This window comes from Marmota monax, unplaced genomic scaffold (assembly GCF_021218885.2).
Source record: "Marmota monax isolate L192 unplaced genomic scaffold, Marmota_monax_Labrador192_F-V1.1 WCK01_AAM20220418_F8-fsc00222, whole genome shotgun sequence".
Lineage (NCBI taxonomy): Eukaryota > Metazoa > Chordata > Mammalia > Rodentia > Sciuridae > Marmota > Marmota monax.
Window position 1 is genome coordinate 2,541,726 of NW_026694968.1, and position 24,457 is coordinate 2,566,182.

The following is a 24,457-nucleotide window of genomic DNA, read 5'->3' on the forward strand; positions in this document are numbered from 1 at the left end:
AATAACTGATGCAAGTTCAATAGATAATTATTAAATGAATGAATAAATGCATGGTGTTTAAAAGAAATTTATGCTAGATTAATCAAACAAAGCCACTTATGAAATAATATCACCTTATAAAAAACATTTCAAAGAACTTGGCACTAAAGCCAAGTTATAATTCTTTTTCCTTGTTGACTAATCTATACTCTTAAATGGGAAAGGGGAACTCAAAACTAACTAGGTTTAGCATAATTGACTCTTGGGCCTCAGATTAAAGTTCCAAATAAATCTAAGAATAATAATTGAGATATATTGTATAGAAAATCTGCTTCATGTTTAAAGGGCTAAAAAATAAAAATATTAAAAACAAACATGTCTTAGGTGCTTGAAAGACTACTTACTCTCTACCCTCTAACTGAATTAATTGGTGTTCTTCATTCTTAATGTTTCATGAAGACCTAATAAAGTATTTAAAAGTATGAGCTCAGATAAAGTACCTGATGATGCAAAAATCATAAAGAGGACTGAATAAGGTCAAATATCCAAAACTGACAATGAAGACATTCAATGACTTCACCAATACTTAATGCAGTCTGTGAACCTAATCCCTGCAAGGTAATAAATTTCTTTGTTATATTTAAACAGGGCTAACTTAATTATCTTAAGAACATCATTTAATATTTTATCTCTTTGCCTAAGTGTCTGAGAACCTTTGAAACTTAATATATCATACTATAAATCTAGATGAGAAAGGTACTTTGTTATTAGTTATATAATGTCAAAAGAAGAAAAATGAGTAATTTCCCTAGAAACTGTTTAAACTATAAGTGACTACAAAGAAGGTTGTCTGCAGTAATTTTTTCATGCCTCCATATATCTTAACAGTCAGATGATTTCCAAAGCTATTGCTACTGTCAAATAAGGATTTAAAAATATAATTTGGTTAAGTGCAGATGCCTTACAACTGCTATTTAAAGATAAACATTGAATTGTTTAATGACTCATCTTAATGACAACTATAAGGGCCTGTTTAAAATCTTTGGGAATAATTATTATTTGATATAAATATTACTTAAATCAATGGGTTATATAAAAATGCTCTTATTATATAGACTTTATATTGAAATAGTACTGGTAATAAAATTTTATGCATATTTATTTCCACAACACATTAGTCATAACCTAATAAACTTCTATTTGCTGCAAACATTAAATACAGGAAAGAATTTGGTTGTTAATTATCCTATTAAACACTGGGAAAAGTACTGCCTATTATAGCTTCTTGTATAATCACTTGCCGTTTGAGAAACTATGTATCAAACTCCTTTGGCTTTTCCCATGAGAGGTACTTAGGGGGTTCAAACTTTTTTTTTTTTTTTTCATTTTATACAGGATTAAGCAGAGCTTAGCCCAACTCAAAAGCAAAATTCTTTAGGAAACCAAAGGCTGAGAACATTCCTTATTCAAACGTGAAATTCCATTGTCAGGGAAATCACTAATACCAAGTATCAAGGGAAAATGTCTCATTCCTATTGTAGGATCAGCTAAAGTGAAACTGCTTCTTTAGTTGCTAGGAAACAACGAACTCATTATATGCCATTATCAGAACCCTAGAGAAGAAAACTGGCATCTGCTTCACATTTGGGGATACTAGAGATTGAACTAAAAGCACTGAAACTGCTGCCAAAATCCCGGGTCTCCAAGGTTTACACTGTGACCACAGCAGGTGCTCATATCAGAGTAGCCTTTGAAGCTTCCCTTTCTGTAGCTATTTTTCTAATAACTAAAATTATTTTTCTAATATTCCACATTTTCAACTCAGGATTCTAAGAAAAGATTTGCTCAGGAGTTAAACTAATTAAGTTTATGTTGACCACAATTTAAGAGTCAAAAATGCTACTCAGGAATCTTCCAAATTACTGAAAAGTTAAAAACTATTAGTTATTCATTGAGTGAAATATATTACATATGTCTTTGATATTTAAAGTCAAGATGAGAAATAAAAAGAAATTATTTCAAATATCTAGAGAAAGAAAAGAAACACATAAAGATAAATCCAGTACTTAAAACGACATTCTAGCATTTAAGTACCTAGTTTTCCTAACTGATCCTAAAGTTTAACTTCTGTTTTTATGTCTCAACAAACTTTTTTGAAATACAACACAAAATATATTCATGAACACATACCCACATAACCATATCTATTCATCAATCTTTTCCTTTCCATTAACAAATCAGATAGAAGGAAGCAGGGTGAAAGTATAGAGATAAATTACTAGACATTGGCAAGTTGAAACCAAAAGATTTCTATACTACAGCTTCAATATTCTTTAAAAAAAAAAACTTACAAACCATCTTCCTTCATTAAATTAAATCATGTAAGGCTCCATGCCATATTATAATTCTTCTCTCCACCTCCCACCCTAATGTTCACCTCATTTCGGTTACTTACATTTGCCATTCTGGGCTCAAAAACATGCCCTGCTCAATAACTAACCCCAAATTCTTATCTCAAGCTACTGTGCTGGACTTCATTAGCAGGCCTACCTTCTCTCAAACTGACTCTTGCTCATCTTCTTTGTTTTATAAATATTATTTCCACTGAGGATTGCCAGATTTAGCAAATAAAAATACAGAAAACTCAGTTAAACTTGAATATCAGAAACATTTTTTTTCATTTGAGTATGCCCCAAATTATTCATTGTATATCTGATACTCAAATTTAGCTGAGTATCCCACATGTTATTTGGTAACCCTATTGTAAGATACCTCGATCCCTGATACTTTCTCACTTTATTAGAGACCTGACTTTTTTCACATATAACCTTATTTTAAAATTCTGTTTATTAAAAAAAAATGCCTAACTTCTTAAATGTCTTTCCTTTTATGAAGACAACCATTTCTTAACTTCACTTCTCACATGGCTTCTCTCATAGCCACTGAATCACTTCTTCCCCATCACAGGAGATTTTCAATTAGTTGATGCCTTCAATTTTTCCCAGTCTCCTGATCCCTCCTGACTACATATCTTCCTGGAAAACAGGATTTCATTTCAATGTTTCCCTCAATTTATTCCCTGGATACGTTCCCCTTTTGAACTTTCTGCCATGCCAGTTACTAATCCTAGATCTAACAGTAGGTTTGCCCACGTTAACTTTCAGGCTTTAGAGAGTTACTGAAGACAGTCATAAAAACTTGGTAAAACTAAAAGCTTTGATATTTAGCACCCAGTGGGCTTTTTCTACTGCACAGAAATCCTATCATTCATCTTTTAATTTATTCCTCTGAAAGAATTATAAAGCATGTATCATTGTATCCCTAAACGCAATTTCAGAACTGGGTTAGTCACCTGGGATAACTGAAATAAAGCTGCAAATTCCTTGGCCATACCTTGGATTTACCAAATGAAAATCTTCAAGTGGAAGAATTAAATAGGGAAACTGTAAATCTGAATTCTCCACCAGCTCCTAGCTCTCCAGGTATTTTATGAACACTGAAATTTGTGAATCATTTTTTATTGAGTAAATTCAACGTCCTTTTCCTTCCAACTGAGAAGACCAAGGAAAGAATAACTTTTATTAACCTTTTTTTAGCAACAAATATGATAGGGTTACCTCATCTACTCTCCTTTCCATTTGAAGTTTGAACTTGAAACTATAGACTTCCTTTTCAAAAATAATTCATATGATATCTAACTTCATTGCCTTTTGTCTCTTTCATAATATTTCTTTTTTCAATAATCCAATTATTTCCTACAATCTTCAGTCCCTGCTCAATGAATCCTAGTACCTTGGAAAAGATATGACTGTCCCCTTTTGTGAATGGGGGAGGCTTTCTTTTCATACCATTCCCCCATAAGCTATTTCCCCAAATCCCCATAATGGCTGTTTACCTAATAAGCAGAAGATACCACCCCCTTTATTGTCTTGCTTTAATTTTATTCTTAAACTCTCATAATCCAATTTCTTTTTCATTCTCTCTCCTACCCAAAGTTAAGAAATGGTCACATAATAGCTATTATCTCCATGTCCTATCTCAAGCCACATTCTCACTGAATTTTCATTCGTAAAACTCTCCAAACTAGAGATTCCCACACTTATTTACAGATTAGAATCAGATGGAGACTCCAAAAATGCTGATACCTGGGTCATACTACAAGAGCATATGATTTAATTGGACTGGAGTGTGACCTGAAGTTTTTCAAGATCACTAGATGATTCTCTTGTACAGATATGTTGGAAAAACATTGCTTCAAACACAAACCTAATACTCCACTGAATGTAAGATGTATCATTATCGTATATAGCACAGTTAAAGAACAATAAAACACCTAAAATGAGTTGGAATCTATCAGGAGATCCCAAAGGACTACATTCTTTTAAACTAAAGTAAATGAAAAATCCAAAATTTAGAAAGAAATTAGAGGGAATAAACATCAATAAACCTTGGCTTTGGCAGGAGAGTGGGACAGGGCACCTCCTTAGGAACATGAACCCTAAGTTGGTACCCACAATGCTTTCCAATCTGAATTCATACCACTGAAGTGGACCCAAAAACCTCTAACAGAATTTAGTTGAAAGGTGCCTCAGATTGAAAGTATTCCCAGATGACTGCACTTAGATCCAAGCATAAAGCAATCCTAAAACAGCCAAAAGTTACAAGATATATCCTGATTAAAGAAATAAAAATATTAAAAGAAAATTATATTGTGATTGATAAAATACAATAATAACAGCACATTTATATGATACAGATTTTCTAAGGACATTACATGTTTTAACTCATTTAACCTTGAAGACAAAGATGCTACCATTAATCCGATTTTACAAGTGAGGAAACAAGCTCAGAGAAGTTTTTGCTCAAAATCACACTGCGATGAGGACTTAAAACTCTTAGGCCTGCAAATAAATATCCAATAGACAACTAAAAGCAGGATAATAAAAAACTTGACATTTCTGCCCACATTTTGCATCTGTCTCATTTGCTGTGAGTCACATTGGATTTCAGGAATAACAAGTCTGATCACAAACATCTATGATGAATTGACACTATCCCCCAGACAACAGCAACTTTCTTATTACACAAAACCCCCACCTGACCAATACTGATATCAAAATCAACCAGACTAACAGTTTAACCAAGAATGCTTGGCTATGTATATTTCTGGTCTCCCTTGTCTATATAATCTGGAAGCTCATGTCAGTACCCTCAAAGATAAGACTGAGATGCTTGTCTCACCTTTCCTTTTCATTATGACCACATGGATTAAAGTTTCTTTCCTGCTCTTCGCCATTACTTTTTCTGCTTTGTTTTTGAGGCAAGTGGCCAGATCTCATTTGTTGGGACCCCCAGAGTCAGGCCTCTTGTCTAGAACTCTAGAGACAACAAAACTATTAGATATGGAAAATGGAATGAACTCAGGCAGATGTGGCTCCAGAATCCACACCCTTAGCTACCAAGCTATGACAACATCCATATTAAAGGGATAGGCAAGAATATAATGACCTTAAGCTATAAAGGAAATTATGAAAGTTACCAGAGAAAAAACACAGTACTCACAGTGGAACAACTATAGAAATTATGGCAGATTTCTTATCAGAAATAATGAGGCCAGAAAATGAGGCCAAAAAACAAAAGAATATCTTTAAATTGTTGAAGAAAAAAATGTCAACTCAATTCTATATACAGTGAAAATATATAGGGAAAAATAAAGATGTTTCCAGTACATTGAAGTTCAGAAAATTTATCACCAGTAAACCCACACCACAAAAGAACACTAAGAGAAGTTCTTAGGTTAAAGAAAAAAAATATATCAAATACAATTCAGATCTATAGTGAAAAAATAAAAAGCATTAAAACAATAAATATGCTATCGTTTTCTTATTTAATTAATTTTCAGTAATACAGATTGAACCCAGGGTCACTCTGTCACGGAATTATACTTCCAGCCCTTTTTATTTTTTATTTTGAAACAGGGTCTTGCTAAATTGTTCAGGCTGGCTTTGAACTTATGATCATCCTGCATCAGCCTCCCAAGCTGCTAGGATTACAGGTATGTGCCACCCCATCCAGCCATTGGCCTGATTTCTAAAGCAAAAATTTTTCTAAATAAAACAAATAAAAAGGAAAAACACCCTTAATTAGAAGCTTATATGATGGACATTAGCCTGAACGTAGTCCTAAAATATAGCTTTCCAGCTCCCATTAATATGCACAGATGAAAATGACTTTACAAAAGATTGTAAGGTAGATATACAATAATTCACTACTCCAGGTAACCCCTAGGCATCCCGATAAAATAATAAAATAAATTCATTTTCTCAATCTCAACTTTTATCCTGATATTTCTGTGGTATGTTTGCTAAAAATGTAACTTCGGTGCTTATAAGAATAAACTGACTTTCATATAATTTGTCAGAAAGCTCATTTTCACCAAATCTCCACTTGATCCTAAGCCAGGTTACCAAATTTTCTAATATTTTTTTAAATGGAACTTTTGATAAATGTTAAGAACAATGAGTAAAATTAGATAACAAAGTGTTGAGAGTAGACAAATTTTGATATAAAAAATGTATAATGATCTGTACAATTAGAAAAATGAGAGATTATACCCCAATGATTCAAATGTATGAATTGCCAAGATCATTGTAATGTCATGTGTAGCTATTAAAAAAAAAATGTATAATGCAGCTGGGTGCTATGGCACATGCCTGTGATTCCAGTGACTCTGGAGGTTGAGGCAGGAGAATGGCAAGTTCAAGACCAGATTCAGCAACTTAGCAAGACCCTAAGCAACTTAGAGAGATCCTATGTCAAAATAAAACAAATAAAAAGGGGCTGGGGATATAGCTCAGTAGTTAAGTGTGCCTGGGTTCAATTCCCAGTACCAATGGGAAAAAATGCATAATAGGCAATTAACAAAATTATTCTATATTCTCTGACAGTATTCAGCAGTAGAGAAAAGAAAGGCTGGGTTAATCTAGACAAAGCTCCCCTTATATACTTAGATTATTCAATCCAACTTTCTCTTCATTTATTACCAATAAATTAAAGTTGATTGGACAGACAGTATTGGACAGATTTATATAACTACATATACTCAAAGTAAAGCAAAATTACATTTTTATGAAGCAATTTAAAATCACAAATACCATAATTTATATAATTTTTCTACATCTCAGAAATTTCTATACTGCCCCTGTAACTCAATAGTGACCACAATAAGATTAACCATAAATCTAAAGGAGGCAGATTACTTATAAAACAAACAAACAAAAAAAAAAGATTTGTTCTTCATATCACAGACTCAACAATCAACAAAACAATCTAAAATAAGACACAGGGTTTTAGTACTCACAAGCAATGAGAAAGACTAAATCATGTAACACTGAAATTTGGTCTTGGTGCCACATAACTCATTATGTACATTATTCATTGTACATTCAGCATATCAACTAGATTCCTTTGAAAAAATCTCAAACTTGATTGAGGATTTTAACAACTCTCCAATCAGCAAATGTGTTAACTACAGCCTTTCCAATAATAAAAAGATATTTAATACAACTTTCTTACCTGTCTCAACAGTTTCTCAATGGCTGACATTACCATAAGGCCTCTCCAAACTACTGGTGCAGTTTCTTCAACCAGGAAGCCCATAGACATACTGCAACAGTAATATAAAAACAAAAGTCATTTCTATAAATTAATGGATATTAGTCTGCAAAGTAATACAAAATTAAAAAGATATGCTCACCATGCAATACCGTAATTCAAAAGAGGCCTCATAAGGTTGTCTGAAATAAGAAAATAAATGTCTCTTTTAGAAAGGTAAACCATTATACATAAACATACTGCTATGGTTTGAATCTGGAATGTCCCTGGAAAAGCAAGTGTGTGAGGCAATACAGCAATATCCAAAAGTGAAAAGACTGGATTATGAGGGGTCTGACCTCACTGGCGGATTGATTAATCCATTTGATGGATTAATAATTTGAATGGACTTACTGGAATATGTGAAAACAATAGGCAGGTAGGGCACAGCTAGAAGTAGGTCACTGGTCTTGAGGGGCATGGCCTTCAGAATATATCTGTCCCTAGCTCCTTTCTCCCCTCCCCCATCATTCCCACTTGTTATGAGTCAAGCAGCTTTCCTCTGCCATGCCCTTCTAGCATGATGTTTCTACCTTGGAGTCAGCCAACTATGTACTAAATCTTCTGAAATCATGAGCCAAAATACATCTTTCTTCCTCTTTGTTCTTGTCAGGCATTTTCGTCCCAGCAAAGTAAAGCTGACTAACACACACTGACTTTTATTCATCTTTCTAAAACATTTTATTATTTTTAATTGATAAATAATTACATATGCATGTATGCATTGTATAATAGTTATATCAACATAACTAACATATCCATTACACTCTCTCTCTCTCTCTCTCTCTCTCTCTCTATATATATATATATATATATATATATATCTCCTTCCTTTATGGCAAGAACATTGAAATTCACTCCTTTAGCAATTTTGAAATATATAATAATGTATTATTAACAATAGTCACCATGATCATTAGAACTTATCCCTCCTGTCTAAATGAAACTTGTACCCTCTGATTAACATTTCCCCTCTTCCAATGCACCCTTGTGGACACACAGGCTGCTTATACTGCTGTAATTTAACTTACAATTAATTAACCTCAATTTGTAACCATTTAAACATTAGAACAATTATACTATTTATATTCTTTTTTTATAAGCTTCTTTTTAAAAAATATTTATTTTTTTAGTTTTAGGTGGACATAATATCTTTATTTTACATTTATGTGGTGCTGAGGATCAAACCCAATGCCTCATGCATGCTAGGTGAGCACTCTGCCACAGAGCCACAATCCCAGCCCCATAATTTATATTCTTGATAAATGCAACATCTAAAAATAGTTGGAATATAGTTAGCTACATTAAGAAACAATTTATCTACAATTTCAACATGTTTCTTAAAAAATAGCCTCAATAAGTAATTTTTCACCAATTATATTCATGTATATGGATATACAAATTCATAAATTATATATATATATGCTTATCCAGTATGCATATTCTTGTATGTGTATATTTGCATATACACACATATAAACACACACATCTAATCAATTCTCCCAACACTCCACAGGGTTGGGATTGAACCCAGTACCACAAAAGAAAATATATTTTTACATAGTCAGCAAATGGTTATTATAAAATAGTTTCTTTCAGCACATTTTCTATGTAACCACATCTTCAATGACCACCAGTGTTGGGAAGATTTCATCCACAGATCACTTACTAAGGATGCCATCCTTTGGGGGTTAGCAGGTTTCATGTAGTGATACTCCATTGAATATTTTTCCCTCCTGAGGCACCAAACACTGTCTCCATTCCTTCATACATGGACCTATAACATCTAAACCTAAGTCACCATTATGTTTTGGATTTGGAATGTCCCTTAAAGGTCCATGTGGTGAAAGATTTAGTCCCCAGCTTGGTGTTATTGGGAGGTGCAAACTTTAAGAGGTAGGCCAAGAGATCTTTAGGTCATTTGCCCTTGAAGAGGACTGTGGGACCCCATTCTCTTCCTCTCGTCTTCTTTCTCTTACTATTGAGCAGCTTTGCTCCTCCACATGCTCCCCCACATGTGATATTCAGCCTTGCCACAGGCCCAAAAGCAATGGAGCCAACTGACCATGGACTGAATCTTCTGAAATCATAAGTCTTTTTAATTCTTTTTAAGTTGATTCTTTCAGAAATAGCCAGAAACTTCTACAAGTGACATTGGAGAAAACATCATATCTATACCAGTGAACTCCTATTTTCTTGTTATTTCTGAGAAATCTACTTCCTTTCCTAATACTTTGTTCATATTTCATCCAATATTTTAAGGTACATTATCACAGGAAGAGTTTCTCCAAACACCTAGCCTGCCAGATTGCCAGAAATACACATGGAAAGTTACTTATTTTTATGTAGTGGTCTTATATCTCACTTAAAGCCCCCAAGGTATCTTTTAGAACTCTCCTTTTTTGTTGTTGTTGTTGGGGTTTTTTGTTTGTTTGTTTGTTTGTTTTTGGTACCCGGGATTGAATTCAGGGGCACTCAACCAATGGGCCACATCCCTAGCCCTAGTTTGTATTTTATTTAGAGATAGGGTCTCACTGACTTGCTTAGTGCCTCGCTTCTGCTGAGGCTGGTTTTTTAACTCACAATCCTCCTGCCTCAGCCTCCTAAGCCACTGAGATGACAGAAATGCACCACTGTGCCTAGCACTAGAACTCTCCTTTTTTTTCCCCCCCATTCGTGTTACGTTCTGGCTGAGAAGCTGTCTGCATTTTGCCTGTGTCACGAGACTTTCTGTGAAACTGATTTTTATTTTTTATTTTAATTGATTTTTAAAAAATATATGACAGAAGAATGCATTACAATTCTTATTACACATATACAGCACAATTTTTCATATCTCTTGTTGTATATAAAGTATGTTCACACCAATTCATGACTTCATACATGTACTTTGGATAATGATGTCTATCACATTCCACCATCCTTGCTAATCCCCTGCCCCCTCCCCCTTTCCTTCCCTCCCCTCTTCCATATCTAGAATTCATCTAATCCTCCCGTGCTCCCCCTTCCTACCCCACTATGAATCAGCCTCCATATATCAGAGAAAACATTGGCATTTGTTTTTTTGATATTGGGATAACCTCACTTATCATTATCTTCTCCAACACCAACCATTTACCTGCAAATGCCATGATTTTATTCTTTTATTGCTGAGTAATATGCCATTATGTATATAAGTTTTATCTTATTATTCTGTTTGAATCTTCTACATAAGCAAATATATTAAATGGAATTAATAATAATTTTGTCTTCTCCTTCACTATATATGTCCCCTCCTTTTATTTTAGGACATTGGCTAAAAACTGCAGCAGTAATAGCATCCTCATCTTGATCTTAATGGAACATAATACAACATACCAAAATAAAATCAGAGAATAAAGTGAGAACCTGTCTCAAAATACAATCAAAAATGGCTAGAAATGTAGCTCAATGGTAAAGCATCTCTTGTTCTACCCCTGCAAAAAATCTAAGTAGTTTAAACCCTGTTCAAAACATGGCCTGAAATTCTAACTAGGATTGGGATAGTCAAAAACATTCTCACAAAATTGAAACATAAAATCTCTGAATACTACATAAAGAATAGTCTTTTGGGGCTGGGGTGGTGACTCAGTGGTACAGCACTTACCTAGCATGTGTGAGGCAAAGGGTTGTATTCTCAGCATCATATATAAATAAATTAAATAAAGGTCCATTGACAACTAAAAATTATTTTCTTAAAAAATGGTCTTTTACTTACTTTATCAGTATGTTATGTCATAAACCACAGAAATGTGAACTTCAAATTTCTTGATGTTAATGAATGATATTATAAATTGAAAGCTCAGCAATATCAGAAAATTCATCACCAAGTTAAATGTGTATCTTGAAACTTCAATAGGTACTCATTTCCACAGCCCATACAGTAATGTAATGCTTAACAACAGGGATGTTCTGAAAACTGCACTGTCAGATGATTTTTGTCATGTGCACATCATAAAGTGCACAAAGTATACACAAACCCAGATGATATAGCCCACTACACACCTAGACTACATGGTATGTGTATAAATGAGTGTGCGTGCACGTGTGTGTGTGTGTGTGTGTGTGTGTGTTGTAATCTAATGTTCCTAGGGTCACAATAAACAAAACAACATGAGAGAAAATCAGGCACAAGAGAAAATGACGCAACAAAGGGACACAATAAGCATGAACTGTATGTACTACATGAAGCTGCTGCCAGAAATAACATGGAACATTGTTTTACAATAAAATTTTTTATGAGTATAAAGAGTATACTCTAAAATAACATTAGAAGCATATTAAATATATAAATTAGTAATATAGTTACTTATCAACTATTATGTTCTGTACATAAAACAAATACTTAAACCAGTAATACAGTCATTTACTATTATTCTTACAATTATTCTATTATGTATAATTGTAGGCACTATACTTTCTTACAATTGGCAGTAGTAGGTTTATTTACACAAGCATCTCCACAAGCATGCAAATAATGCATTATACTATACATTATGTTAAGATGGCTATAATGTCACTAGTGAGAGTTTTTTTCAGCTTCTTTATAATCATATGGGACCACTGTTGTATATGCAATTGGTCATTGATCAAAATATTAGTATAGTGTCAATGACAAATTGGAATGATACAGAGAAGATGAGAAAAGTAAATCAAAACTACAGTGAGATACCATGTTACTCTAGTAAAAATTGCTATCATCAAAAAGACAAAAGATGTCACTTTTTTTTTTTTTTCGAGGATGTAGGAGACAAGGTACACTCATACATTGCTGGTGGGACTGCAAATTGATGCAGCCAATATGGAAAGCAGTATGGAGATTCCTTAGAAAATTTGGAATAAAACCACCATTTGACCCAGCTATCCCACTCCTTGGTCTAAACCAGAAGGACTTAAAATCAATATACTACAGTGACGCAGCCACATCAATGTTCATAGCAGCAAAATTCACAACAGCCAAACTGTGGAAGCAACCTAAATGTTTATAATAGATGAATGGATAAAGAAAACTGTAGTATATATACACAATAGAATGTTCCTTAGCAATAAAAGAGAATAAAATTATGGTATTTGCAGGTAAATGGATGGAGTTGGAGAATGTCATACTAAGCGAAGTAAGCCAATCCCAAAGAACCAAAGGCCTAATGTTCTCTCTGATAAGTGGATGCTGATCCATAATGGAGAGGGAGGCATGGGATGAATGGAGGAACTTTGAATGGGAAAAAGGGGAGTTGGGGAGTGGGCATAGGGGTAAGAAAGATGATGGAATAAGACGAACATCATTACCCTAGGTACATGTATGATAGCCCGAATAGTGAGACCTTACTTTGGGTGCAACCAAAGAAGTCAAAAATTGTGCTCTATTTGTATACAATGAATCCAAGAGTATTCTGCTGTCATGTATAACTGATTAGAATGAATTAATTAATTAATTTTAAAAAGTTTAATAAAAGACAAAAGATAATAAGTGTTGGTAAGCATATAGAGAAAGGGGAAACCTAGTACACCGCTGGTGGGAATACTGGTACAGTCATTATGGAAAACAGTGCAGAGGTTTCTAAAGAAATTAAAAATAGAATGACCGTATAACCCAACAATCTTTCTTCTGGGTATAGATCCAAAGGAAATATAATCACTACCTCATAAAGGAATCTGTACTTCCATGTTCATTACAGCATACAATAGCCAAAAAATAAAAACGATCTAGGTATCTATCAATGGACAAATGGTAAAGAAACTGTGGTATGTACATACAATGGAATATTATTCAGCCTTAAAAAGTAAGATCCTGTCATTTGCTACAACCTACATGGACCTGAAAGACATTATGCTAAATGAAATAAGCCAGACACATAAAAAAAATTACATGACTTCACTTATGTGAGGACTCTAAAAATACAAAATTTAAAGTTAAATATATAGAGATAGAAAATACTGATGACCAGGTTGGGGCATGGGTAGGAATTGGGGAGAAATAGGTTTAAAAAAAAATACAAAGTACCAAACAAGTAAGATAAACAAGTTGCAAGATTTCATGAACAACATGAGAACCTGAGTTGAGAATACTGTATTGTATTAAGGGTTTCTTCTAAATGAGTAGATTTTAGATACTATTGTCATGCAGGTGGGAGAAACGGGTATCTCTGTGAGATGATGGCTGTTAATCTGCTTTACTACAGTAGCCGTATTACTACATATATCTGTCTTATGAAATCTGTCGTATACCTTAAACACAAAAAATAAAATTAGGAAAAAAATTAACATGGCCCCTGTACAAGGATGATATGCTAAATTGAACACAGAAAAAATGTATACTGAACCCCTAAAAATATATAGTATATACATTAAAAAGAAAGTTATAGGAATATTCTTCATTGTCTTTCACTATGAGTCAGTAAACAAAATTAATACTGCCTAAAAACATTTTACTTTCACTGATTAATAAAATTATCACAAATGCAATGTTGGCATAGCTTGAAGTCATATTTTTAAGTTAATAGAGAAAGGCTCTGAAAAAAAAACCATGATTACAAACACAAATTAGTTTCATCCTGTAAAAAAATATACATACCAATTTCTCCACATAAACATAATAGAAAAATTATTATTGCTGGTTGAAAGTTCATATAAAAACTTTGGAATCCAGTGCCCTGTGAACAATAACTTTTTGAACATAATTAGCTGAGGTTACCATGACACAGATCATTATTTCCCTCCTCTTCGTATCTTCACGATAGCTCATGCACTTAAACACAAAAGATTCTTACCATAAGTCAAACAATTTCAATTGCCATAATGCCGCTCTTAGAATCAATGACATTCTGCTGCATCCACCTCACTCTACTGCAACAAAGTTCCCTCATTTCTAACAGGTGTGAATCTAATTAATTTATTTTATGTCACTAGTGCATTTTGAACAGATTTAGGGACTGCTTTTATATTACAAATTGTTAAGCCAGAATGAATGGCACTGTGGTCATGTAAAACTGAAGAGCTGGATAAAAAGGAAATAGGTATAAGAAAGGTCCCTTTAAATCTTTAAAGTTGACATCATTAAATGTTCCAAGCATAACTCTGATCTAGAATCAGATTTTCTTTCTGTAGAGGTCCCATTGTTCATGACTCAACTAAGGAGTAGACATTACCATTTACATGGTATTAGCAATAAACCTGAGAAACCTCTGTACTTTCCATTATACTCCCTGGATTTAAAAATAATGGAAGTATTTTGAATATAGATGAACATCGAGGTTGAGGGATGACAAAAAAAAAGTTATAACTTGAAACCATATAACTTGAAGCATTTTTAAAAAAATGAGGACTGAGAGTAAAACCAAGAATATATAGCCTCCTTCATGAATTTTAAGGACTTTTAAAATTATTTAAAAAAATTTAAAAATAATTATCCATATTAAACAGAAAATAAGCAAAGGTACAAGAATGATCAGAGAGGATAGGGCATCTAGTACAAAGTGTACAATTTCACTTTCTCCCATCTATTTCACTATTCCTTCTTTTCTTTCTGAAACCACAGCCCTTTCTTATCAAAGTTCAAATGCAAGAAAGGAATTACATCCATTATTGTTCTCTCAGTAGAACTTCATGTGATTGGGAGAGACAAAATAGTTCCACCAATAATGGTCCCCAGGAGATGTCTATAGTACCATGTTTGCCTAGGAAAAAAGAAGAGAAATTAGAGAAGGTGAGTAAAGGTGGGTCAAAACTCAAAACTTGACTGGCAACCTGGACAGCCAAAAGACAATACAGTAATATTGTATCTAGAAATAGGAAGAAGTGAGATCTAGAAAATTAGAAAAGGAAGCAGAAGGACTATTTTTAAATAGTTTTGTTTTTTTTAAGCCTTCTAACACTCTTAATATGAAAATTTCCCTTGTATTCGGGATACTTTCATATGTCTTTTAATATACTATTTTTGTACCATCTTGCAACTCTGCCATCCCATACCATGCACCCTACCATCTAACAACTGAAAGCTATTCAGACACCTAACCTCTTTCTCATTAAAAAAAAAAAAGAAGAAAGAAAGAAAAAAAAGAACAACAACAAAAATATGCCTTTTTTTCCCAATCCATCTCTTCCTCAATCAAAAGGTACATTTTCTCACAGGTATAGGAGAAAAACAATCTGACTCAAGTAAATCAAAATAGAAACTTAAGCTTTGCAAAAGATAGAACAATGTTTTAAATGAAAACTATTTTCACTAAAATATAAATAAGAGAACGCATAAGGGATATTTTGGAGCTGGGATGACATCTCAGATTCTTGTCTACTCTGGGATTAATTCACTGAGTAACTCCAAAAACAGATATAAACTTGATGTTCTACTTCTAAAACGATATTTTATACTGAGAGCTTAACAAGAAAACATAAAAGGATAGAAACAGAGAATAGGATTTAAGGCAAGCTTGATAAACAATAGATAAATATTTGGTTTACTGTTACTCCAATACCCATACCGGCCTCTAACCTACTTCACACCTGTCTTAGCATCACTAATTGATCACAATGTGATTTCCTGTTGAAACTAGAGATCGTGTCAGGTATGCCAACTATGCTCCAGGTAACCAGTTGATATTTAAGATGAAAACTATGTATTATTAAAGGAATAGTCAGGCATCTGGGAAGGGAAAATTGAGAAGATGAAAGAAAGAATAATAACAACAATCATTTATATTCAGCCCAGAATAATAACAACAATCATAGTATTCCTACATGTCACAAAGCTCCACAGACATTTTAGACATTTAAGATATTTTATTTTATTAAATCCTTTCAACAATCCTATGAGGCTAGCAATATCTTCATTTTGCAGTTGGGGAAATTAGAAGGTATTCCTCAGATTCTTCTCTGCTTATCTAAAACCCCTTCTTCCAAGAAATAAAATCAATCAATAAATACAACTGAAAAACTCTTCAACATTTCTAGCAATTAGAGAAATGCAAATCATAACTACTCTATTTCATCTCACCCTAGTCACAATGGCAATTATCAAGAATACAAGCAACAGTAAATGCTGGTGAGGATGTGGGGAAAAGGTACATTCACACATTGCTGGTAGAACTGCAAACTGATGCAGCCACTATGGAAAGCAGTATGGAGATTCCTCAGAAAGTTTGAAATAGAATCACCATTTGACCCAGCTATCCTACTCCTTGGTCTATACCCAAAGGACTTAAAATTAACATACTACAGTGGCACAACCACATCAATGTTTATAGCGGCTCAATGCACAATAGCTAAACTATGGAACCAACCTAGGTGTCCTTCAACAGATGAATGGATAAAGAAACTGGTATATATAAACAATGTAATATTTCTCATACTTAAAGAAGAATGAAATTAGAGCTCTATCCAACAACATGCATGTGACAAAAATTTGCTCCCAAAATGTAGGCTCTCTCTTCACCTCACTGATTGTTTCTTTTGCTGAGAAGAAGCTTTTTAGTTTGAGTCCATCCCATTTATTAATTCTTGATTTTATTTCTTGCGCTTTAGGAGTCTTGTTAAGGAAGTCAGGGCCTAATCTGACGTGGTGAAGATTTGGGCCTACTTTTTTCTCTATTAGGTGCAGGGTCTCTGGTCTAATTCCTAGGTCCTTGATCCACTTTGACTTGAATTTTGTGAATGGTGAGAAATAGGGGTTTATTTTCATTTTGCTATATATGGATTTCCAGTTCTCCCAGCACCATTTCTTGAAGAGACTATCTTTTCTCCAATGTATGTTTTTGGTGCCTTTGTCCAGTATGAGATAACTATATTTATGTGGTTTTGTCTTCTATTCTGTACCATTGGTCTACATATCTATTTTGGTGCCAATACCCTGTCGTTTTTGTTACTATAGCTCTGTAGTATAGTTTAAGGTCTAGTATTGGGATGCCTCCTGCTTCACTCTTCTTGCTAAGGATTGCTTTGGCTATTCTGCATTTCTTATTTATAGAAATGAATTTCATGATTGCTTTTTCTATTTCTACAAGGTATATGATGGGATTTTAATTGGAATCACACTGAATATGTATAGTGCTTTAGGGAGTATGGCCATCTTGACAATATTTTGCCTATCCAAGAGCTTAGGAGATTTTTCCATCTTCTAAAGTCTTCTTCAATTTCTTTCTTTAGTGTTCTATAGTTTTTATTGTAGAGGTCTTTCACCTCTTTTGTTGATTACCAAATATTTTATTTATTTATTTTTTTATCCTATTGTGAATGGAGTAGTTTTTCAATGTTCATAGCAGCAAAATTCACAATAGCTAAACTATGGAAGCAACCTAGATGCCCTTCAGTAGATAAATGGATAAAGAAACTGTGGCATATATACACAATGGAATGTTACTCAGCAATAAAAGAGAATAAAATTATGGCATTTGCAGGTAAATGGTTGGAGGTAGAGAATATCATGCTAAGTGAAGCAAGCCAATCCCAAAGAACCAAAGGCCGAATGTTCTCTCTGATAAGGAGATGCTGATCCATAATGGGGGTGGAGGCCATGGGGGAAAAATGGAGGAACTTTGATTGGGCAAAGGGGATAGAAAGGTGGGGAGGGGGTATGTATGGGTACAGAAAATATGGCGAAATGAGATGGACATCATTACCCTAGGTACATGTATGACTGCACAGGATGCTATATTGTGCATAACCAGAGAAATGAAAAGTTGTGCTGCAATTGTGTACAATGATTCAAAGTGCATTCTGCTATCATATAATGCCTAATTAAAATTAACTAATTAATTAATAAAAAAGAATGAAATTATGGCATTTGCAGGTAAATGGATCTGTAGAATATCATGCTAAGCAAATTCATCAATTAATTCTAACAATTAATTCTAAAGAACCAAAGACTAAATGTTTTCTCTGATGTGCAGATGCTGATTCACAGTAAGGGGAAGGGGGCATTAGGAAATAATAGAAGTACTCTGGATTGGGCAGAGGGTAATGTAGGGAAAGGAGGGGTTAATGGGACAGGAAGAATAGTAGAATGAATCAGACATTATTACCCTATGCACATATATGATTGATTACACAACTGGTGTAATTCTACATCACATACAACCAGAAGAATGAGAAGTTATACTCCATTTATGTATGATGTGTCAAAATGCATGCATTCTACTGTCATGTATAAATATTTAGAACAAAAATTTTTTAAAGTAAATCTCCTTCTTCAATAGCATCCTCCAAATTATCTCTCCGTGATCCCTCTTCTGATCTTCTCCAGCATCTGACACTTAACAAAACGTTCTATTCTTATGCCCCTTCCTGCCTCACTAAATACTATATTCCCCTGCTTACTATAGCAAATTACCATAAACTTACATTTACACAAAGGCCAAAGTAATTTTGTAAATAGCTAACAGTCAAACGTGAACAGATATTAAAGGAAAGCTTGATCCTTAGGCATTTTTAAAAATATTTTTAGTTGTTTATGTACCTTTATTTTTTATTTATTTACATGTGGTGCTGAGGATCAAACCCAGTGCCTCACACATACTAGGCAAGTACTCTGCCACAGAGCCACAACCCCAGCCTCAATCCTTAGGCATTTTTAATGAAGTAAAAAATTGTTATTAGAAATTAGCCACTTACTAGCTGTGATATTGGACAAGTTATCTTCATATGATATATATATGAAACCCTCACATGACATAGAGTAGTTGAACATCAGAAAATGAAATTAATGTGCCCAAAGTTAAACAGCAACAAAAGTAGTAAGGATTTGAATTGAGGGAGGCCTGTTTTCCTCCTGTCTGCTATGTTCTCCAAAGGTTAATGTGTTGAAAGTTTGGTCTCCAATGCAGCAATGTTCAGAAGTGGGGGTTTTAAGAAGTGATTAGACCATGAGGGCTGCATCAATGGATTAATGCAATGATGAGTTCATAACTGATAACATTATTGGGAGGTGGTAGAAACTCTGGAAGATGGTGGAAAATTTAGGAGGTAAGGCCTAGTTGGAGAAAGTAGGCCACTGGGGGTGTGCTCTAGAAGGGTATATCTTGTCCCCAGCCTATCTCTCTCTTTCTGGCCACCATGAGGTAAGCAAGTCTGCTCTGCCAGACCCTCTCTGTCATGACACTCTGCCTCCTCACAGGACTATAGCAATGGGGCCTGAAGATGATGGACTGAAAACTCTGAAACCATGAGCCAAACTAAATATTTCCTCCTTTAAGTTGTTTCTCTCAGGCATTTTATCATAGTAACAGAAAGCTGACAAACACACGTCCTGAGTCCCATATACTCTCCATACACATATCCAACAGAAGGTTTGTGGTTATTCCAACGTATAATACTTGGATGGTTAGCTAATATAGGAACAGGTTTCCTTGTATTGCTTGATGATGCCCAGACAAGTTCCCTGAAATGACTGAGCAGTGCTCTAACAAACAATGATATTCTATAATATGATTTTGTTTTTTTTAAATGATTGTTTTACTTATTTATTTTTATGCAGTGCTAAGGATTGAACCCAATGTCACATATATGCTAGGTAAGCATCCTTTCATTGAGTCACAGCCCCAGCTCCTGATTTTGCTTTCTTCCTATACAATCAGAAGAATGAGAAATTATACCCCATTTGATTCAAATGTATGAAATGTCAAGATCATTGTACTGTCATGTGTAACTAATTAAAAAAAAAAAAAAGATAAAGTCTCACTATGTCGACTTGTCTAGCCTCAAACTCCTGGATTCCTGCTATCCTCCTACCTCAACCTCTAGAATACAGGACTATAGTGCACACCACTGCTGATCATGTTTTAAGTCAAAGAAAAAGGTCTTAGCTGGGGTTAGGAGCTATAAAAACTGCAGCTGACCCTTCTGTTTGTTTGCTTTGGAACATTTTTAAACTGGATTTCTGTTATCCCCAATCTTTCTATCTATATGATGACATTTCCCACCTTCATTAAACTGGTTATCTTCTATTAGTGCACCTGGCTTCCAAAAACCTGTAATTCATTTTTAAGCAGAAATAGTGAGCTCCAGGGACTGGAATTTGAAACTTGCTGGCAATACATGGCCACGAGCAGTGACAAAATAAGGGTACACAGCAGCAGGAGCAAAACAGGATGACATACTATGATGAGAAAAAGATATTTAAGCCCCGTAACAAGAACTTAACACAAAACCGCATTTTTCATAAGTAACTAAAATGCCTATTAATATGTATGATATGAAGCAACAACAACAACAAAAATTCAAACAGGGCTATGAATGTAGCTCAGTGGCAGAGCACTTGCCTAGCATGCACAGGCCCCTGGTTTCTATCTCTCAGAACCAAAAAGGAAAAAAAAAAAGTTTAAGCATTTAAAATATTAAGACAAAATTATGACTGCCAACATAAAAGGAACCAATTAAGTACATAAATAGCATATAATAGGAAAAAAACAGACATAGAACCAAAGATAAAACACTGGTGTCAGTATGGCCCTTACAGCACTGTGGCTACTAGAATTACATAAACTCAATTTGTTTTTTGAGAGGAAAGAAAAAGGTACAAAACATAAAAGTGAAAAAATATTTTAAGAAAACTGCTGAAAAAATTTTCTAGCCTAATAAAAATGGTATAATAAAAAGATATAGCTGCAAAATAAATAAACATTAACTATAATAAAAAATGAAACTATAAAAGATAATACATTTACAAATGCTAAGAGGCCAACTCCTTTCCATAAATGTTTCGTATAGACAATAAAAGCCTTACTATACTACCCATTTAGTTATATTCTAGGTTTGAGAGTTTATATGAATGGCTCATGTATCAGATAAGAAGTCAGAGAAAGGAAGGAATAGGAAATAGTCCCCAAAATCTGCACCACAAGTAAAATGGAGGCTGTCCAGAAGGCTAATGAAACTTTGGAATGTTGGGGTATTTTGCAATTTTGGTTACAAAGCTTTCATTTCAGCATTTCTAGGAAACCGTTTTAAAGACTCTATCCTGTGCTGTGTAAGATTACAGGCAGTTATCAACTTATAAAATATCAACCCCTACAACAAAAACTACACACAAATTGTATTTTCACAAAAAAGGAATTTTATTTCAAAGGCTTGAGGAACACTCACTACATAAGAGAATTCTTTCCATTCACTAACATATTTATTGAATGCAAATTATATACCAAGCAGGAGGTCTGGTGCCGGGATATAATGAAAAAGACAAACAGACACAATATCTTTCCTCAAGAAACATAAAATCTAGGGGAAAGATCAAGACTTGCCACGAAATCATTGCACAAATGTAAACTTGCAACCAAAATGAGTCCTGCAGGAAAGCACAGGACTTGTTCTAGTCACACTCATTTTGGGAGTAAAGGAAAATTTCATAACTCAAAAAAGCACCCTTTACACTTGACAATTTTCTAAAGTTTTAATTTCACATACTGATGTCATTAAAATCAGGGTACACATTTTGGAAATATTACTAGAGAGAAAAATGCCATCATGTATCTAAAGAAAAGGCAGTTTTATTTGTTATATATATTTTTTTAACTGGGGATTGAACCCAAGGGCCTGAGCCACATGTCCCCAGCCCTTTTTATATTTTTTATTTTGAGCCAGGGTCTCACTAAGTTGCTTAGGTTCTTGCTAAGTTGCTTAAGCTGGCTTTGAACTTTTAATCCTCTTGCCTCAGGCTCCCAAGATGCTGGAGAATAGGCATGCAATAAAATTATATATTTATGGTGTAAAACATGATGTTTTGATATTTGTATACACTGGAAGATAATTTAATAAAGCTAACTAACATATCCACTATTTTACACACTTATTTTCTTCCAGCAGTTTTCTTTAAGCAGTTTTCAAGGAGTTCAATCCCCAGTTTTAAATGATATAATGAACATTAGAGGGCAGATGAAATCACATTTTGTTTGGATACTCAGATGTAGGGCTACTAGAGCATATGATAGTTCTATTTAATTTATGAGGAGCCTCCATACTGTTTTCCACAATGGTTGTACAATTTACATTCCCAAACACATCTTCACTATCACTTACCTTTTGTCTTTTTGATCATAACCATTCTATCAAATATGAGGTGACATCAAATTGCAGTGTTAACTTGCATTTCCTTGATGATTACTGATGTTGTACATTTTTTATAAATGGACATTTGCATGTCTTTTTTTTTTTTTTTTGAGAAATGTCTATTCAAGATCCCTGCTCATTTTTCAATTGTTATGTGTTTTCTTACTACTGAGTTGTTTGAGTTCCTTATACATTTTGGATATTAACTCCTTATATCACATATATGGTTTACAAATATCTTCTCCCATTCCATAGGTTGCCAAAAATCTTTTAAAAATTAAATGTTTTTTTTTAAATGTTGGTTAAAAAAACTTAGATTAAAATATGAGATACAACTTAGCTGTTTAAACAAATATCCAAAGATCTAGAATTTTTGATATTTTGATATTTTAGAACAGTTTTTAAAATAGCATTTTAATATCTGGCTCTCAAAGAAGTAGTCAATAGACATGGACATTAAGCAAGAAGAGAACATTTTTAAATGAAAAGCCCAAAATGCTTTAAGTTAGGTTTTATCTTTACACACATATACAATTATTTGGACTTACACCATTGTTTACTAATTCAACTAATTAACAACTTCCTCTGTATATAGCTAATATTTTTTTACAACATGATCAACACAAAAGTGAATCTTTAATTTGAATCTCCTAAAAGCAAAGAGCTAAACTTATCCAAGTCTAATGAAAAATATTATGTAAATATTATTTGTGCTCCTCCTTGACAACATAAAATGTAACTTAAAAGTTAAAAAAATAATAATTTCAGCAGTCTCAATTGCATGTGCATAATATCTTATCACCTCATACTTTTACTCTATTGCAATGTCAACTTAGGTGAGTCTTTATTATGCAAAAATAGTTACCTACAGTTATTTATGTTTAATCTCTAATTTAAATTATTTTAAAATGTTTTATAGGCCTTTAAGTTCATCATGTCTTATTTTTGTATATAATTTATAATGTTCTTTTATTCATGTTTAACTAATTCATTACAGATTAAATTCCCCTACACAATTATCTTGATTACAAAGCTAGCTATATTAAGTTGTCTAAAACATTTAAAAATATGTACAGAATGTTGCTTCTGGCCATAAAAAAGTAACAGGAGCAGGATTTAATCCCTGAGTTCTCTTCTACACACATACACACATGCATACAAAGACACACTTTAAAATACTCGAAAACTGGTCACATAAAACTACATCTTCAGACACAGGAAAATAAGCAGGGCTGACTATAATCCCTGAAAAAAGAAAAATTGAGATGAGACCTATGACTGGCCCAGTTTATTACCCTGGAGGCAGTTTCCAGGCTATTGCAAAGGAGGAAAATCCAAACAGCTTGAAACCTTGCTAAGTTGGGGGTGGGGGGGTGGATCAGAAGCATCATATGGAAAGGGAGGGAACTAAACAGAGAGAAAACTCTCCCAAAATGTAACAGAGACCTGTTGAATCCTTCATGTCAGAGGAAATTGCCTGAGACTTAGAAAAGAATCACTGGAAAGTATAAATTTCATAATTCCCAGATACAGCACACAACTAGGAATCATTTATGTTCCCATCACCCAGAAAGTAAAAGTAGAGTCCTCAGAAAGATATGACCCTAGGAAAGAGGTAAATAAGCCTTCAACTAAAGGTTTCTCTTTAAATGTATTTTTCTAAATGTACTATCAGAATTAGGGTCTGGGTCAGTCAGATTCCAAAACCCAAGATCTTTGTATCACACAACGTTGTATTAAATAGAGCAGATATCACAGACCTTAGAGAGAAAAGAAG

At 33.8% G+C, this 24,457-nt stretch overlaps 1 protein-coding gene across 1 annotated transcript in view; it reads right to left on the minus strand.

Annotated features, from left to right (window-relative positions):
* Window positions 1-24,457, minus strand: part of LOC124081270 (iron-sulfur protein NUBPL) — a 177,825-nt gene that overhangs the window by 125,446 nt on the left and 27,922 nt on the right. The window contains exons 3-4 of the mRNA XM_046427486.2: window positions 7,736-7,775; window positions 7,555-7,645 (exon numbers count right to left, since the gene is read on the minus strand). Of these exons, the coding sequence (XP_046283442.1) occupies window positions 7,555-7,645; window positions 7,736-7,775 (131 nt within the window). The remainder of the gene's footprint in view (window positions 1-7,554; window positions 7,646-7,735; window positions 7,776-24,457) is intronic.